This window comes from Magallana gigas, chromosome 8 (assembly GCF_963853765.1).
Source record: "Magallana gigas chromosome 8, xbMagGiga1.1, whole genome shotgun sequence".
In the NCBI taxonomy this organism is placed as follows: domain Eukaryota; kingdom Metazoa; phylum Mollusca; class Bivalvia; order Ostreida; family Ostreidae; genus Magallana; species Magallana gigas.
The window spans coordinates 1,408,364-1,426,039 of NC_088860.1; the positions used below are offsets into that span (position 1 = coordinate 1,408,364).

At 33.1% G+C, this 17,676-nt stretch overlaps 2 protein-coding genes across 2 annotated transcripts; both read left to right on the top strand.

The window, feature by feature from the left end:
- Positions 1-1,765: 1,765 nt before the first annotated feature.
- On the top strand, positions 1,766-10,125 carry LOC136271084 (uncharacterized). Its single transcript, XM_066070310.1, has 3 exons — positions 1,766-1,839; positions 8,904-9,165; positions 9,932-10,125. Exons 1-3 carry the CDS (start codon positions 1,766-1,768, stop codon positions 10,013-10,015), a joined length of 420 nt encoding a protein of 139 aa, XP_065926382.1. The 3' UTR covers positions 10,016-10,125.
- Positions 10,118-15,623, top strand: LOC117685812 (uncharacterized). The gene is made up of 10 exons (XM_066068905.1): positions 10,118-10,131; positions 11,052-11,114; positions 11,328-11,528; positions 11,957-12,203; positions 12,755-12,910; positions 13,053-13,275; positions 13,589-13,654; positions 14,063-14,131; positions 14,346-14,587; positions 15,425-15,623. Exons 1-10 carry the CDS (start codon positions 10,118-10,120, stop codon positions 15,581-15,583), a joined length of 1,440 nt encoding a protein of 479 aa, XP_065924977.1. The 3' UTR covers positions 15,584-15,623.
- Positions 15,624-17,676: the final 2,053 nt, after the last annotated feature.

Genomic DNA, 17,676 nt, shown 5'->3' on the forward strand with positions numbered 1-17,676 from the left:
TACTAAAAATTTCAAACAGAGATAAAATGTGGTACTATTCACATTTTTGTGTTTTAAAACAAGCTTGGTTCGAATTGTTCAGATATTGCGGAGTAAAATTTTTTTTAATATGGTAAGCACCTACATCTTCTGTCTATATTGTTTTTCACACCCTTTTCATGTTGACCAACAATGAAGAAGTTGACTTACTACATAGTCTTACATGCCTTTTTTTCGTTTAGTAATCCAAAACAGAATCGTAATCCATAGAAACACAAATCCGTTGATCTATAACACAACTCACTTGTATTCACTTTCTTCACACATCCTTATAATATGCCATAATCGTGTACAGATCGGTAAAACAATACTCAGCCGAACATTTCGATCGCCATTTCTTTTTCCTTCTCGTTAACATTATTGGGTCAAGCATGCGTAGAAGCTCAAAATTATATACAAAAACAACACAGCTGAAAATGAGCACTAAAATTTCTATGAACGGCGATATCTTTTTAAAATTAGATACATATCCATAGCCCAGTACCGCAAAAAAATAAGTCATTGTATTAGCAAGTTGCTCTGAGCTTTTTGTTGACATATGTATCCAATTTTAAAAAGAAATCTTCAAAAAACCGACGTTTGCCCGTAAATGACATCTCAGACGGAATCGCTCGGCCGGAGATATATAGTCCCAGAATGGGTTCCCTCAAAAACATTACGCTTTTTCAGTAATTATGTATCAAATAATTATTTCAAAACTTAAATTGAACGTCTGAAAGATCTCTCTTATCGTGATTAAAGTTTACCTGTTGTCAGTTCGCGATTCGCCGAGTTAGAACGATTTAAAAAACTCAGTCGGACATAGTGGCAAACCGTTTTTTGCCATAAGATCCCGTTTGCCATTATGTGACATGTCAGACGGTTTCGTTTACACCTATGTGATAACATTCGGTTATATATATATATATATATATATATATACACACCAGCATGTATCAAAATTGCCTAAGCTCAGCTAGGTTAATCATGTCCATGAAAATAGAAATGAGAGGAGTGTTATGTCATATTTTAGGAACATATCTTTACCACAAGAACTAAAAAAAGAAAGAATATACCAAGCCAAAACATTATTTGATTTTTGGAACCTGTAATTTTAAAGTGGACAAACTTTAGCGGATGAAAAACATTTTCTAATGCATTGTTAATGTTTTGACCTAATTCACGATCCAAAAATATTGATTGATGTCAATTTTGAAAATTTTAGTGAAAATAAAAATGGTAGTTTTAATTACTTTGGGTTCAAGCATGGTAGCCAAATGACATGGGTATTATGCATAAAAAGGAAACATATTCGTTCATATTTCATAATTTTATATAAGTTCAATTCTCTTAGTCTTAATTTAGGAAATAGAGAAAAGAAGGCCAATGATAATTTTTTTTTTCATTTAAATGATTGAAAATATCAGAAGGCAAAAATTAAATGGTATATGTGGTGACTATTACCTTATTATGCAAAAATTAGTTGAAATTTATTGGATAAAATACTTTCCAAAATATTTAGATCTTAATTAATGTACACCCATTACTATTTGTTAAAACAACATAGGGAGGTCATTTTGAAACAGAACCCCCTAGTAGGGAGATCCCGTATTGTTTATACAAGAGTTAAACTTTGGGGTTGTGTAATGGAGGTATACCATAAGTGACAGCTCTGTATACCCCAAGTACACATCATGATATCCTACAATAGGCACCATTGGTTAGAATGTTTCAAATATGTTTCAAGATGGTTTACTGTGTCGAATCTGAAGTCGGGCCTGGATTCGTGGTTGATGTTACTCGAGCTGATGGTGTCACCGGGTAAGTGTTATAGTTAAGACAACCTTAGTCAGGGGTGATGAACAATAGTTTGCTGATCATTCTTATTATTGTTTCAAAAGACAGAGATATATGACATGTGCATGTGTAAGCTAAATTATAAGTTATATTTTTGTAATCAATCAGCTAAACTCTTACTTTTCTCATACAAAATATGTGGAAGCAAAATATATTTTCATATGAATTTTAAAATTAGCTGAAAAACATATAACATTAATAGCTAGCTCAATTAAATGCTTCTCAATTTAATCAAATGAATTTCATTATGCTTTTGATACCATATAAGAGTTATGTATTTTTTAAGCACAAACTATTTTAAATATGTTTTCCACCTGAAAAAAAATTGTTCATCACACCTGATTGATACTCTGTAAAACATGTGTGTTTAAGACTTATATCATGTCTTCTTTTACCTGGTTTATAATTTATCATTCATCACTGGAGATGGGATTAGTTTAAGATTAGTTTAAGACTTACCGTTATATATCTATAGTTAATATAAGTTCTTTCCATATGAGAGAGATCAAGTTGTGTGTGTGTATTGTTAAAGTCAAGTGAATACTTAAGCATTAAATGGACATTAATTGTTCTACTAAAAACTACTTACTATTTAATTACTATCAAAAATAAGAATACATAAATAAACAAGCTCAGGCTTACAAAGAAATACAAATTATACTTATATATATATACAAATGCAGGTATTACAAATCTATATTTACTTGTTTAATTTTAAAGCATTTTGTAAATAATTAAGGTCCTTGATTTTTAAAAACTTTTTACTATGAAATTCCTATATAATGATTTATTACATCTTATAATAGAGGCGTGTCTTAATCGTGAAATGAAATACCCAATTCTGCCTCTATTTTTACACTTTAATAACCTGATCTGCAAAAGCTGTGCAGCTATCCCATTCTTAGTGACATCACAATATTTTAAAATTGGTCATAGAAAAGGAAAGTAGATCCTAGCTGTTAACTTGCAACAATTTTTAACCGCCAACATGCTTATATTAAATTAAATTTTTAAATATGTTCAGACCAACCACCATTTGATTGCATGGACATAGGCGTCGGAACCGGATTGGGGGGGGGGTGGCTTGGGGGGGGGGGGGGGGTAATGACTACACTAATGATAATGATACCAATAACGGTAAAATATACCGGCATGCTCACAATGACGTCATGTGACAATTGAAAGACTTAATGCCACAGACAAATAATAATCTGCAAACCTACAGATATAAATCCCCATTTTATCACCAAGCATATTCCCTTTTTTTAAAATTGCAATTGAGCATGTTCTAATATTTTTTCCCCTAAAAAATAAATAAACTGTAGAATTTCAGGCATGATGTAAAAAAATAATGTTGCATTTACAACAACTTTATCTTAATTTATTTGATAACTAGTGCATCAAGTTTTAATCAAAGTGATATTAAAGGATTAAAGAAGGCATCTTACTAAATAGGTATACATGTATTGCTAGACTCTAATAACAAAATGATTGTAAGTAAAATATTTCATCTTAAAATGTTAGCCATGTACAACTAGGGTCATTTTACTTATTGATAATTTTACAGGTTAATTTAATTTTTTTGATACACACAAATTGAAAAATAAGTTCTTGTCAGGGACAGGTATTAACACTCCTGCTAAGTACTGTGTATATGTTATTGGAAGAAAACCCCTGCAATCCACACAGAATATACAGGTAAATCACAAAGATGAGGTCACCTGGACAAAAGATATATTAACATGTATACACATGGCCCATTACTGAAGATTCATGAATTGATCATTATAAAAATTCATTACCAATAATAACCATCATCTAATTCAAAATTATTTTCTGAAAAACTTTCTCAATTTGGCATATATATTTATTTTTGCCCCTTTTTATTTTTTTGAATTTTATTTGAGAGAGAGAGAGAGTGAGAGAGAGAGAGAGAGAGAGAGAGAGAGAGAGAGAGAGAGAGAGAGAGAGAGAGATCAGTTTATCTTTAATATAGAATACATTCTAAATTTGTCACAAAGAAAGTACACACAAGAATAACCTAATTTTCCACATTTTAAGTTTGATGTATACATATAATTTTAGTCACACTGAAACTTACTGTACATAAAAGCATTTACACAATCATGATCATGATGTAAAAATTGAACCTATCTTAGCCTGCTGAAAATAATTGATATATATTTTTTCAAAACAAATAAATTTTAGTATAATTAGTTTGAGCGATGTGTAAACGATTTGGGATCTCAACCCAAAGTTTTTGCATACTGAAACCTCTTGGAAATGTGCTGAATCTGGGTGATATCCCCCATAATGATTTACACAACTTTTCATACATTTCAATTTAGGTTTCTGCATTGCAGAAACAATAAGGAATCTTAATAGATTAAAGTTTCAGTTGCTGAATCAATATAATGGTTTCCGGGGCCTTGTGCAACCTTAATTCTTAAATTCTTAAATTGTTTAACGTCATTTCAAAATAATTTACAAGGGCAGGCAATAAAATTGAAACCAAAAAATTTCCAAACAAATGATCTTATTCATTTAAATTAATATAAATACAGTGAGTATTCAAACTACATTTAGGTTATCTCTTTTTTGGTGATCTTTCCTCCTTAAGTATCTGATTATAGTTAATATAATGTGCTCTAAGCATTTCGAATATTTACAGATTACAAATGTTTTCAGTATAATTGAACTGGAAAAAATTAAATTAAAATAGGGTTTTGGTTTTTGTTATTCAAAATCCAATTATACATTCATTATGCATTCTCTGGATTTTTAACTAATTTAGACAAATTTATTTTATGCTTACATTTCAGATTGTTTATTTTCGTTATACTTAATGAGCGTTGTTGAATGGGGTGAGAGTAATTTTTTTTTTGTATTAATTTAATAAAACATAGAACGAGTATCTAACAAAATTACAACGTTTACCTAAGTTAGGGTAATATATTACCTTGCTGGTAGAGTTAAATCAATCGGGAATGTAATCAAATTTGCATTTATATACATGTTAAGATCTATATAACCTTTATGAGAAATTTTGGGAAAATTTCAAATGTTATATTTACAAATAAAATTTTCCTGTGTTTAAGAGTTTAGACTATTTTGTATTCATTATAATTATAAACACTACCAAACAAAGGTCTTGTTAAGCCTTGGGAAAAAAATTTCAGATCCTCTCTCTATCTCTTTCTCTCTCTCACAAACACACACAATGAACCAAGTGGATAATAAATTGAAGTATCTAAATGGAATCTATTATTCTAATTAAGCCATCTTATGACACGAACAAGCCAGTCACAGTAAATTAAATAAAAAGTTTTATAATTTTAATTCCTGTTCTTGATTTAAACACCCAAAAGTTGACACTGTGTTAAATAGTTCACCTAGATATGGATTTTATGTAGGGTGTGCTCTGTAGATTCCTAATTAAACGTGAGGAATTAATTTTCAAGCAAACCTTGCTTTAATTTTTAGCTCACCTGAGCTGAAAGCTCAAGTGCCTTCAAGTGTAAAATTTGGATATTCATTTTTATTATGATATATAATATATAACCAATATATATATTGGTTAATATACCGAGGGGCCACATGGCACAGTATCCTTAGAATGCCCATTTAAAGCCAGTGTTGCTCAGGTGAGCGATGTGGCCCATTGGGCCTCTTGTTTGAACAGTTTTGAGCTATAGGAAAAATGGGTGATCACGATTTAATATTTTGCAATTTGAAACAAAACTGCGGAATCGCGAATATACCGGTAAGTAATCTTGTAAAATAAAGAATTAAGAGTACCCAGAATGTGGTTCTTGTCGTTAGGCATAAAACATTCATATGAGATCTTGAAAGAGTACTTTTTCTTTGTATTTTAACTTTAAAGCTAAATAGATTTGATAAAGTATTATTTAGCTCTTATTTATTAAATGTGTATATCTATAATTTACATATACCTTGTTCGGTTAATTAATTATTGCATGTATTTGCTTTAAAGAAAATACTTTGGTTGTGGATGTCAATTTAATTGCAGTCAAAAAATTATCAAATTGTTTGAAGGTATTTAACAACATTTCAAAGTAATTGACCCCAAATCTGGTACACTTAGACAAGGCACTTTATATTCATTGTATCAGTCCACCCAGCCGGAATTGGGTACAGGATTTACACTGGAAGTTAACCTGCAATGGACTGGTGTCCCATCCAGTGGGATTGAGTCAATGTCTCTCATTCACTTAGCAATAAGGAAACCAGGGATAAGCACCAACCCTATGCGCCTTAAAAAATACAACAAATTTAAAGAGACTTTTTAAATGACAACTTTTTTATCAATACTAACATCAAGTCGATTAGCCACTGTACGGAATATATTTAAAAATAGATGTCGAGTGTAAAATACTACACAAAATCATGGGAATCACTATCCATTTTATCTCAAAGATCAAGTGTTATAGAAAAGAAGAGGATTATCAATTTTGTTAATTTTAAAATATAGAAAAATTTAAAAAGTAAATTCAATGAATTATTTTTTGCTAAATAATATTTTATAGCAAAACAAATCATATATCTGCATGGTGATTATTTTGCTGACCATCCAGCCTCGATCCATAACCAATATTCTCAGGCATCAGTTTTTGTGAATTAAACGAAAATTATTGTTTCAGGGATGCATAAAGTCAATGATCTTAAAATGTCAATATAATAAAAATTGTACCTTTAAGGTATTCGATGTATAACAACCACATTTTGTACCTAAAAATTGTTTGGTCCGATATTCTTAATTATGATATCATTGTTATAAGGTGATATCAAATAAAAAAACTCCACTGAAGGAATTTTCAAAATTTTGATTATAATGGTCCAACTAATTACACCTTGAAAATTTGCATTGAAGTCTAACTCTCACTGACTAGATTCGCATCAGGACTGAATGAGACGCGCTCACCTTTTATATACAAAGAATCATTTGCAATATCAATGTAACATGCACAATCTTTAAGAATATCTAGTCCTAAAATACAGTTATATGGGAAATTCCTAGCAACAAATGCATTGTAAAAAATGTCTTTTCGCCAATTCTAATTCGAAAGTCACATTTTCCAATTATATCGACTCGCTTGCCCGTAGATGATGTAATGCTCACCCCTCCAGCGGGCGCCATGGTACCCTGGTCTGCGAATTTATCACTCACAATTGTGACACTGGATCCGGTGTCGATCAACATTGAAGCACTTTTATCACACTTTTATCACATTTCCTAAAACTTTGGCGGTACAAAATTTAGGATTCAAGTGACATGATACAATATTTTCACATACATATTTCACAATTATATTATTTTCACTATTCCCAGAGGAATCGAATTCTTTCACTTCGCGCAACCGGCTCTCTTTCGGAGGATGTTTAACTTCCGCTAATCCTTTACTTCCACACAAAGGGGCGGTCTTTAGTTTCCCGAATTGGTATTTTGTACTTTACATCGAAATGCGATATGTCCACCCACTGACAGTTGTTGCAGATTGGCCTTCCATCCGTCGTCCTAAGGTTCCGGTCAGACCTGGGCTGCAGTCCACGGCATCTTCCTCGCCAGGATCCTCGGAAGTTCTGCCCCCGGGTATTTGAGGCATATTGTCGTTGGGAAGAAATGCGCCCTATCTAGGTAGCCATCACTAATACTTGGGCTGTGAGGTCTGCGATGGATTTCTCCAGCTCCTCTGTTCTCTTAGGATCGCATGACATAGCTGCCACTCTTGTCCTCGAGTCGTCCACAAGAGAGTTGTTACATTTCTCTCTTTTCGCATGACGAAAAGCTTCCTCAAAGGTCTTTGGGTTTGAAAGTAGAACAAACCTTTTTATTTCAGGTCTTAACCTTTGAATGAAATGTTCTTTGGTAAGAGTTTCTTTTTGTCGTCTTGGCATGTCCATGTATGCACGTGTGGCTAGCTTCGTTATATTTGCGGCATAGTCGTCAACAGTTTGGATCTCTGCTTGTCTGTATCCAAAGAGGTTTGAGTAATACAATGACTGTAGCTCTTTTGGGATGAACCTTTCCCGGAGAGAGTCACAAACAGAGCGATAATCATCTTTTAAATCATCATCTAACGATTCGTAATAATTAATCTGCTGCCTGGTCTCGAAGGAACGCCGGTATTGTGACACACCCTGCCGTCACTCGAGAAATTTGCTCTGAAGATCCGGTCAAAGTCTTTAATCCAAGAATCAACATCTTCGTCTAACTTTCCGTAAAAAGGAACTGGCCTAACTAGAGTCTATGACTTCGGCTCTGGTGTAACTTTATTCACAATTATTTCTTCGACAGGCTCTTGCCTCTTTTTCTTTGGCATTTTGTTCCTTTGTCCTTTAGTTATCCCACCGCTGCCACCATAATATGTGACGGGGGTCCTCCCTGTCACCGGCACTGATTGATAACTATTGTTTATATTTACAAGTTTATTTACATATTTACAACAAACACGAATTACACAATATATAGGAAACACAGGCTATATCACAAATGCGTCCTCACTCTTTAACATCCAAACTCATTCTCCTCTGTCTCCCACGTGTTCCCTGGGTATGGCCATACCAATTATCTCTCACTCCTCAGACTCAACCATAACTCAATCAACTGCTCACTTTCATCTCTCAGAACTTTATCATGCACAATAAACCAATGACAACTACAGATATTAACTCAGAAATTATAGACACATGTTCGCTCTCTCTCACTTGCCTAACGAGCTAAAATGATACTCTTGGGAAACAGGGCTACAACGCCTGCGTTATCAAACCTTTCATACCACATTTTTCATCCAACACTTATTAAAGATAATTAACCCAAGGGGATGGCCCTGTAACAATTGTTATTAAGCAATACATATTTAACTAGTTTAAATGCTTCAAAATTGTTTAATATCCCTTCATTATACATTGAATACCTTAAATTATTTTAATTCTGAGGATCAATTCAACAATAAAATAAAAACTAAGATATAAAAAGTGTCTCATGTTAGGTTTTCTTGGCATTGTAGAAGAGCATTGTTCCGCCAGAAGGATTGTAGGGATTCCCATAGTTTAACTACAGCCCTGAACCAGACCTTCCAAGGTGGAAGAGGAGGGGCATTGCACTGTAAACTCAGCCAAGCCCAGCTGTATGACCTTCTGGACATGCTAACAGAAGAGTTGTTCGCTAAAGAAAACATGGTCAGGAAGCTACTGACAACTGTTGGTGACCAAGAGGGTGGTTTTTGCATCATTTCACCTGATGTTGCTCTGAACAACCGTGGTATTAAGGTATATAGATAGTTAATAAATAAATTAAATATCAAAAGTAGTGTAATATTTACAAAAAGTTCTCTAATACACATGTATAGCATTTGAATCTGAAATTTTGGTATAGAACAGTAAAACACAGTTAGAGCAAACATGCTTATAATGATTTGATGCTTTGAGCAGAGTGATTTTCATTCCTCTAGACTTAATTACATGTTGTATGCATGACAGTTATCACGAATGACCCTTTTAATGTAGCAAAGTCTCCCTTCTCGGGCACCTAGGTTTAAGCATGATTTATTGTTTAGGTACTTCACTACACCTAGACTTAAAAATTTTAAGACACTACGTCACAAGATTGTAATTTAAATATTTTGTTAAACTGTTTGTATCAATCGATTCAGGTGTATATCGTCATAGCTCAGTGGTTAAAGTATCAGGCTTATGAACCGCAGATCAAGAGTTCATATCCGCCTGGGGTTTTGTTTATGTTTACTGAATGAAATTTTTGAAAATATCATTTTTTATCCAAAATTGCACAACCCCCCCCCCCCCCCCCCCATTTGACATATATTATTTCAAGGTGTAGTGAGGCACCTTAAAGGAAATACGGTACTTGAATTTTGGGATAAAGTATTTAATTGACACTGTTTCCTTATGCCCACTTAGAGCCAAATTTAAGTGTTTAATCATTAGCTTCCAGGGGTATAATTATGAAAAAGTGGATATATATCCCCTAATAGTAAGCCTCTTAAAACCAATAGTAATTCAATCCATTTATTTTAAGATTCCACCAGCTTCCAACCCATTCATGTGGATACCAGGATGGCCTGGCTGCCCACCCCAAGGAATGGCCAGACAGTTTGCCTAACCTCCTGGCCTTAATCCTTTATTAAGGTTCATAGAGTTGGCACACACACAACTAAGAGACAACTTTGTCCCAGCCCTGCTCTCTTTGAGTTGCATGCTGAAGATGGCAAACTACAGGTAATTAAAAACTAAATGTGTAAATCTAGTAATGACAGCTTTTTCATCTTATAAGATATCAGGTTAAATAAAGTCAACCTTAAACCTTAAAACAGAAAAAATATTGTTGTACATTAAGTCAGGATTTACATTTATTCGTATATGATTTGTTACTGTCTGTTGACAGATTTATTATAATGTGTGGGGGGGGGGGGGTGTCAAGGACACAAACATTTGCTTTGTTAAGATCAAAGATGGTGTCTGTAAAACAATAACAGGTTTTATCCAGAGATGTGTGTTAATCTTATCTGAAGCAAACCAGATAAATATATTAAAGAAGATACATGAAACATTGAAATGCTTGATTTGGAAATGTGGCTTTTACATTCAATGACAATAATTTTTCGTAAAGGGGCATGGTGACGATTTTGGTCAAAAATTATTTTATCAATTTTGATTTTTGTACTACGCTTCGAAAGTCATTTTAATAGGCAACCAACATTTGAGTGTCATTCTGAAAGTTACAGAGCTTACATTTCTTTGCTATGTAAACAAAGCTTTAACTTTTTAATGTTGAAGTTAAAGTTCCAGTTTTACACCTAAAATCAATGTGTCAAACATAAGGACCTGTTTTTTTATGTTCAAATTTATTAAGAAGATATGCAAATTAGCTTTAAAATGATTTTATAGATTTTATACAGGTATATTGAACATATAATGTAAACAAAAACAGGGCATATGAGCTTTGACATGTATCCTGCTTATAATTCTACAACTGACTTTCAAATTTCATTTGAATATTGGGAATGCATTCCTAAAGCATTGTAAGTAATAAAACAGAAAAAATAGAATTTGACCAAAATCAAGACCATGCCCCTTAAGACAATATGGTATACATTTACTGTATGCAATTGACTAAAACTTTTTTTCGTCCTCCGCAGAGACATCTTGGCCAAGTTGGGACATTTTAACCTCCCCCTTCTATTTGGACCACCTAAAGTAAAGTAAAGACAAAAAAATACCGGTAGTAAAATGTTGATTGGGATTTTGTATCCTTTAGTTTTCAATTGTAGCTGGTAAAGTGATAAGTACATGGATATATCCAACTTCCATGCCATTATTACTTGATGCATTAACCATTGAGGTCGTTCAAGTATTTATTCAAGCTTTTGTTTTGAATGTAACCTTAAATATTGACTTCAATGTATCATTTTCAGAGATACCCTAACCTATCTGACGGATGCTTTTGCTAAGTCCACCCTTCCCTTTGTATGGGATGACTCTACTTCAGTAGCAGATGTCAAACAGGTTGTTGTGGACTTGGCCAATGGTGCAGCAAGGGGAAAATCGGGAGGACACCAGTTCCCTCAGACAGCGTGCCTTGTGACAGCCAACTTCGACATCCATCAGATGGAAAAGTAAGCATGTCCTATCTGTCAAAAACTACTATTTTTTTTTTCAATGAATGACAATAATTTATAGAGATTATTTGAAATTTGGGAGGGCTTTAAAAAATAGTTGATACTGTATAGTGTTGGTAAATAGTTATAATGATTGGCCAGTCCTATTCAAGATATTATGCATCATAAGTACCGGTAAATAATAACTGTGGCCCAAATACAATAAAATGATGAATCATAACTTTCCTAAAAAATGTCAGTATTTTGCTAAGGCCTTCAATGGTTTTCAAAAATAAGGCTCCTGCCTTCCATGGAATAAACAGTTTTGAAGGTTTATATCATAGTTGAACAAAAAACAAGAAAATGATGTAAAACATTGGCCATGTAAATTGTTATTGGGACAATTTCTCTAATCTCTTACTAATGAAATACTTTTAATTTTGAAGGTATCACTCCAGGCTGTTCGTCATAGTCTTTTTAAGACCCAAGGCCAACCCCCAACCAGGCACCTTTGCAGTTCTTACTAAGGCAGCAATTGCAGCCTCCTCTGCTTTCATTTCCCTTAAGTTGATGGCCAGCGAAATTGAAGCGGAGGAGATTGCAACCGCAACATCTGGATTACTGTCTTATCTGGAAGGACAGGACAGCAGAGTTGCAGAGGGCATTGCTCTCCCTCTGATTATTTGCAAAAAGGTAATGAAAAACCTGTTCAATTGATATAAAAAAATTTAATTTGTATTCCAGTTAATTTATATAACATCTACAAGATAACATTATGCTTATATAGGCCAGGATAGGTTTTTGAGTTTTGGGTGGACACTAAACAAAGAAAAAAATTGCAATGGCCTTAGCTGCATACATAACAAGTGATTTTCCTCAAATTGAAATATGTGTTTACATATTTTGTTGTGTTATTTCCTTTAACATACTTCGAAGCTTGATCTTTTTATCATAATGTCAAAAACACAATGGCAATGTTCACCTACCATACACTGGAAAAATCATTTGAAAGAACAATTTTCCTTTACAAATCGAAGTATTTTTATCTGTATTTTGTTACTTACTTTTAATTTTATGAGTGATATAGGAAAAAATTCATAAAAAAAGTATAAATACACTGTATTTCATTAGATAAGGCAAAACCACAGGCAGTGAAAATTAAAGTCGGCCTCATTAAAAGCTGAACATGAGAAAATATATACTAGTAATAGACAGAAAATTAATGCATTAATTTTTTTATTTAGATGCTGGAGGTTACAGAGAAAGGGCATTTTTGGCAGCAAGTCAGGGCATATGTGAAGGATGTGTTGCTGCCCTACCACGAAAATACAACTTTGAACCACCAACCATCCAAAGCAGCAAATCGAATGTTGAAAGAACTTGGAGGGTTGTGCCAACATGTGAGTTCATGTCTTTATTAATAAATATTAAAAGGTCATATAACTAGAAATATAAAATACACTTTAAAAGTAATGATTATATCTGCCATATTTATCCAAACATATCCACCTTCTCTTACATTATATTTCAATTTTTTTCTAGGAGAAAAAAGACATCCTCAGATGTTTGGAGGACTCCGTCCTGCTGGACAAGGCCAGAGCAGCAGCAGCTTTGAACATTGCAGTTCCTGAAGTGGTTGCTGTCCTAAAAAACACGCCTGGGGCAGAGATCAACAAATCAGGGAGGATTATGGGGAAAGTGAGGAAAGTCGCGAAAATCCCCATGAGTGTTTTATCTGAAGACACCATTCGATGCCTTACCTCAGGTAATTCCTAACAGAGATTCATTGTTTGCTTTATAGTGTGATATATTACATCATGGTAAGCTTGTAATTTAAAAGAGATACACAAACCATATTATAGAGCAGTCTCAATTTTCCTTATGATGATCTTATAAGAAGAAGTGTACACTTAAGTTTCATGCATTTGTTCTTATGATGAGCTCCTTTAGAGGAATTATATTTTATTGAATAGAAAATAATTTTGAGATTTTTCATACAACTCCTCGATATTGCACATTTTTTTACTAAAAGCAAAGCATGTACAAGTCATTGATATCCATTTTTTTTGTTTTTGTAGAATCTGACGATGAAGTTGAAGAAACCAGAGTTAGGGAAACAACCTTCCCAGAGATCCAGGACAATGGTAACATGATTTGAAATTATAATCATTTGTCTCAATCAAGTTTTTTTGCAAGTGATTCATGACTTAAAAAAGAAACCCAATTGTTCAGTTATCTAGTGTGGTACTCTGTTCAGAATAGACCCCAATCTTTTACCCTAGTTCAGAGGGCTGGAGAATAGTATCCGTTTTTAGGTTATATTTACCTTCTCTCAGTATGATATATGGCATTATGCTCAAATTTGAAAGCATAAATATTTGACTTTTTCGCTTTTCTCAATATTAGTTTATGGTCATATTTTCAGATGTGAAAGTTTAAGGTAGATCTGATGGTTAATTTGTTGACCATCAATCCTCCTTAATGTGGTGCTCTTTTTTTGACTAAAAACAGAGTGTACAGATCATTAATATCCTTTTTTTTTGTTATTGTAGAATCTGACGTTGAAGTTGAAGAAACCTGCAGAGTGAAGGAAACAACCTTCCCAGAGATCGAGGACAATGGTAACATGATTTGAAATTATAATTACCGGTATATATAGTTGGGCTCAAAATTAAATCATCAAGACAATTCTTTTAAATGGAATGATAACAATGCAAATTGATTAGAGACACCAAATCTAGTAGTGACACTTTAATATTGAAGTAACATGAGCTATTGATCTTCATAATAGTTAAACTCTGAAGAAAATTTAACGAATATAATAATTCTCTGTAGTAGATACCCCGGACACGGAACAGGATTCCTTTGACATGGGTGACCTTCCTCCACCACCACCACCTCTACCATCATTAAATGGGTTAATCTCCAATGACTTTCCACCCCCACCATTCATTGAAATGATGGGGAATATGTCAGTGGACATGGGCACCCCAATAGAAGAAGGACCTCAAGCAGATGAGCCCCTCCCCTCCCCACCCAGACTGCCTCTGGAGTCTGTTCAGAGGGTACCGATGAGTGTAAGTATGCTAATGCTTCCACTAACATAATGAATGTTTAGATCAATTTGATGTGAGAGATCACTATTTAATGAAAACACATTCTAAAAGCCTAATTATACAATATTTCCATTTTCAACTGTCTTTGTTAGTGATAACATTACAAATCAATTTTGAAGCCTATAGCCCAATAATTTTATAAAAGATGAGCAACACAAAATGGGCATGTCCTATAATATAAGCAAGAATTTGTATTGGCTGCGCCGCATAGTAATACTTTGCATGTGCTACATAAAATCATAGTGCTTTTGAAATGTTGTTTTAAAGTGAAGAACCTGAAAATATAACCAAGTAATGAGGTGTCATTATTATGAGGTGATAATTTTGGTTAAAGCATGGTCGAATCTAGCATAAAGTCCTTCAGGCTTAATTTATTGGATTTGACCACACTCTGGACTTAACTTATCACCTCAAAGAATGATTTCTTATTCCATACATAAGTATATAATAAAGCAGATCGAGTTTAATTGGCATATCAGAAAATGTTGTTATCCATTTTATTCATTTTAGTCTTGTACTCAGTATAGTTATAAAAATATAGGAATGTGTGTATATGGCGAACTATGTATAGAAATTCTATTATATATGAAACATTATGTCATCATCAATAATTTATTCGGAGCATATCAATCTTAATTTTTATCTTTAGTGCCTTTACTTGGAGGTACACCCATGTTATTGAAGAGATTAAATAATTAAAATAGAGATATCAAATAGGTGAAAAACGTAGGATTTGATTTAAATGCTGATTTAGATGAGAGTGTGCCAAATTAGTAAAGTATGGTTTCTTTTTTTAAGGACCTTTGTGCCACTTGTGGGAAGAAAGGGAGAAGAGGCCTCCTTTGGCTTTGCTGCGATGCATGCCAGCAGTGGTACCATCGGAGTTGTGCAGGGATTTCCATACAGGCGTACAAGACCATCGGAGGAAATCCTTGGAACAGCAGACATTGCCACTGAGTGATGCTGGAATCACCCTTACCCCTTATTCTGGAATTATGACCTTTTGTGACAAATTCTGTTTGTAACCATAAAAAAAGGTATGATTTTTTTAGATTTACTAAATGAATTAACATGAACAGATCATTATCAGAATACATATCATATGAACCGCTTATGATTCTGTTCATGTTGATTGGATTTAATATTGTTGATGTTCATTTTTTATTTACAGTTCACTATGTACGAGTTATTGTTACTTGTAATGTTAACATGTGTATGTAAACAATCATTTATCTATATTTCAGTTATTGTTGATTGGAAGAGCATTTATTATATTTAAAATGTATTTTAACCAATTCTATTTATTCAACAATTTTAATTTAACTGATTCTGTTGTGTTTGTATGTTATGTGGCATGCCGAGCAATTTTGTATAATAAAATATACAGCACATGTTTCTTCTTTGATACAATTATTTCTATTGTAATTTGTCACATGTATAGTGGAATGATAGATAATGGATAAAAGATATCAACAAAAAGCTGGCTGCAAAACACTTTGACATATCAATCTTTAAAAGTGGGTAAAAGGAGACTCAAAGTGGTTGTATCAAAGAATTCTGATGAAAAAAAATATCAATTATAGACACTTTTGATTAACCATCTATATACACAGTATACTAATACTGAAGAAACATAAAAACAATGGAGAAAGGTCACAGCAGAACAATGACCCATTGAATTTAACCATTTAGCAATTATTTAAATATAAATGCAATGAAAAGTAATGAAATTTTAAGCAGGTATTTTTTTTTAAATATTGGAATCATGCATAATGAAGAGATAAAGTAGAGACACTAATAAAATTCATGTTGGATTTTTTTTTATAACAGTTTGAATTTTACTTCATGAAAAAGAAAATTTAGAAGAGTCAAAGAATATTTCTAGAGATTAATCAATGAAAGTGATATGAACTCAGATGATGATATAATTATGAAATGTTATCTTTGTAGAAAATTAAATATTTTCAATTTGTCAAAAAAAAAAAATATGTAGTATATGTTAATTAACATTCCAAGTTTATGGAAATTTTCGCTACCACATATTTGTTTGAAATTCAAATAATTTAATTCTGGTTGTAACGCGCTTTCTGATTGGCTAAAAAATTATTTTATATCGTATAAAGAATGTTGCCTACGTCATAGTAAGACTAACGTCAAAAACGTATCAATACGCCTGACGTTACGTTTGAATTTTGTACAATATTACGTCATTTTAAAGGTTAAATGATCGTTTTTATCTACAATGAAGTGTAAAAATATTAAATTATAAGCAATGAATTCAATATTTACTAGTTTTATACGATATAAAATGGTTTGAAACAGTTTACGCTTTTTTATAAACCGCTTCGCGGTTTATAAAGCGTAAACTGCCCCAAACCATTTTATATCGTATAAAACAAATAAATAATGAATTCATTCCTTAAATCATACAAATCGGATGCTACACATAGACTTTACTGTAAAATGCTAAGTGAAATGAAATGAAATGGACAGTATGAATCAAAAGTTAGTAACTCTTTCAATGGTTCAGATAGAGACAATTAAATAAGATACCATGGTCTGCTATAATCCCTGTAACCCTGTATTAGAGCATAGATATGTATAGAAAAAAAGGTCTGTTACCCTCATAACTCTTGTAATCCTGTCTAATAGCATAGCTTAGTATATAAACAAGGGTCTGTAACCCTCGTAACCCTTGTATCTCTGTTTCAGAACAGAGCTTAGTATATAAACAACGGTCTGTAACCCTTGTAACCCTGTTTCAGAACAGAGCTTAGTATATAAATAAGGGTCTGTAACCCTCGTAACCCTTGTAACCCTGTTTCAGAACAGAGATTTATATAGAAACAAGGGTCTGTAACCCTCGTAACCCTTGTAACCCTGTTTCAGAACAGAGCTTAGTATATAAACAAGGGTCTGTAACCCTCGTAACCCTGTTTCAGAACAGAGATTTATATAGAAAAAAGGGTCTGTAACCCTCGTAACCCTTGTAACCCTGTGTCAGAACAGAGCTTAGTATATAAACAAGGGTCTGTAACCCTCGTAACCCT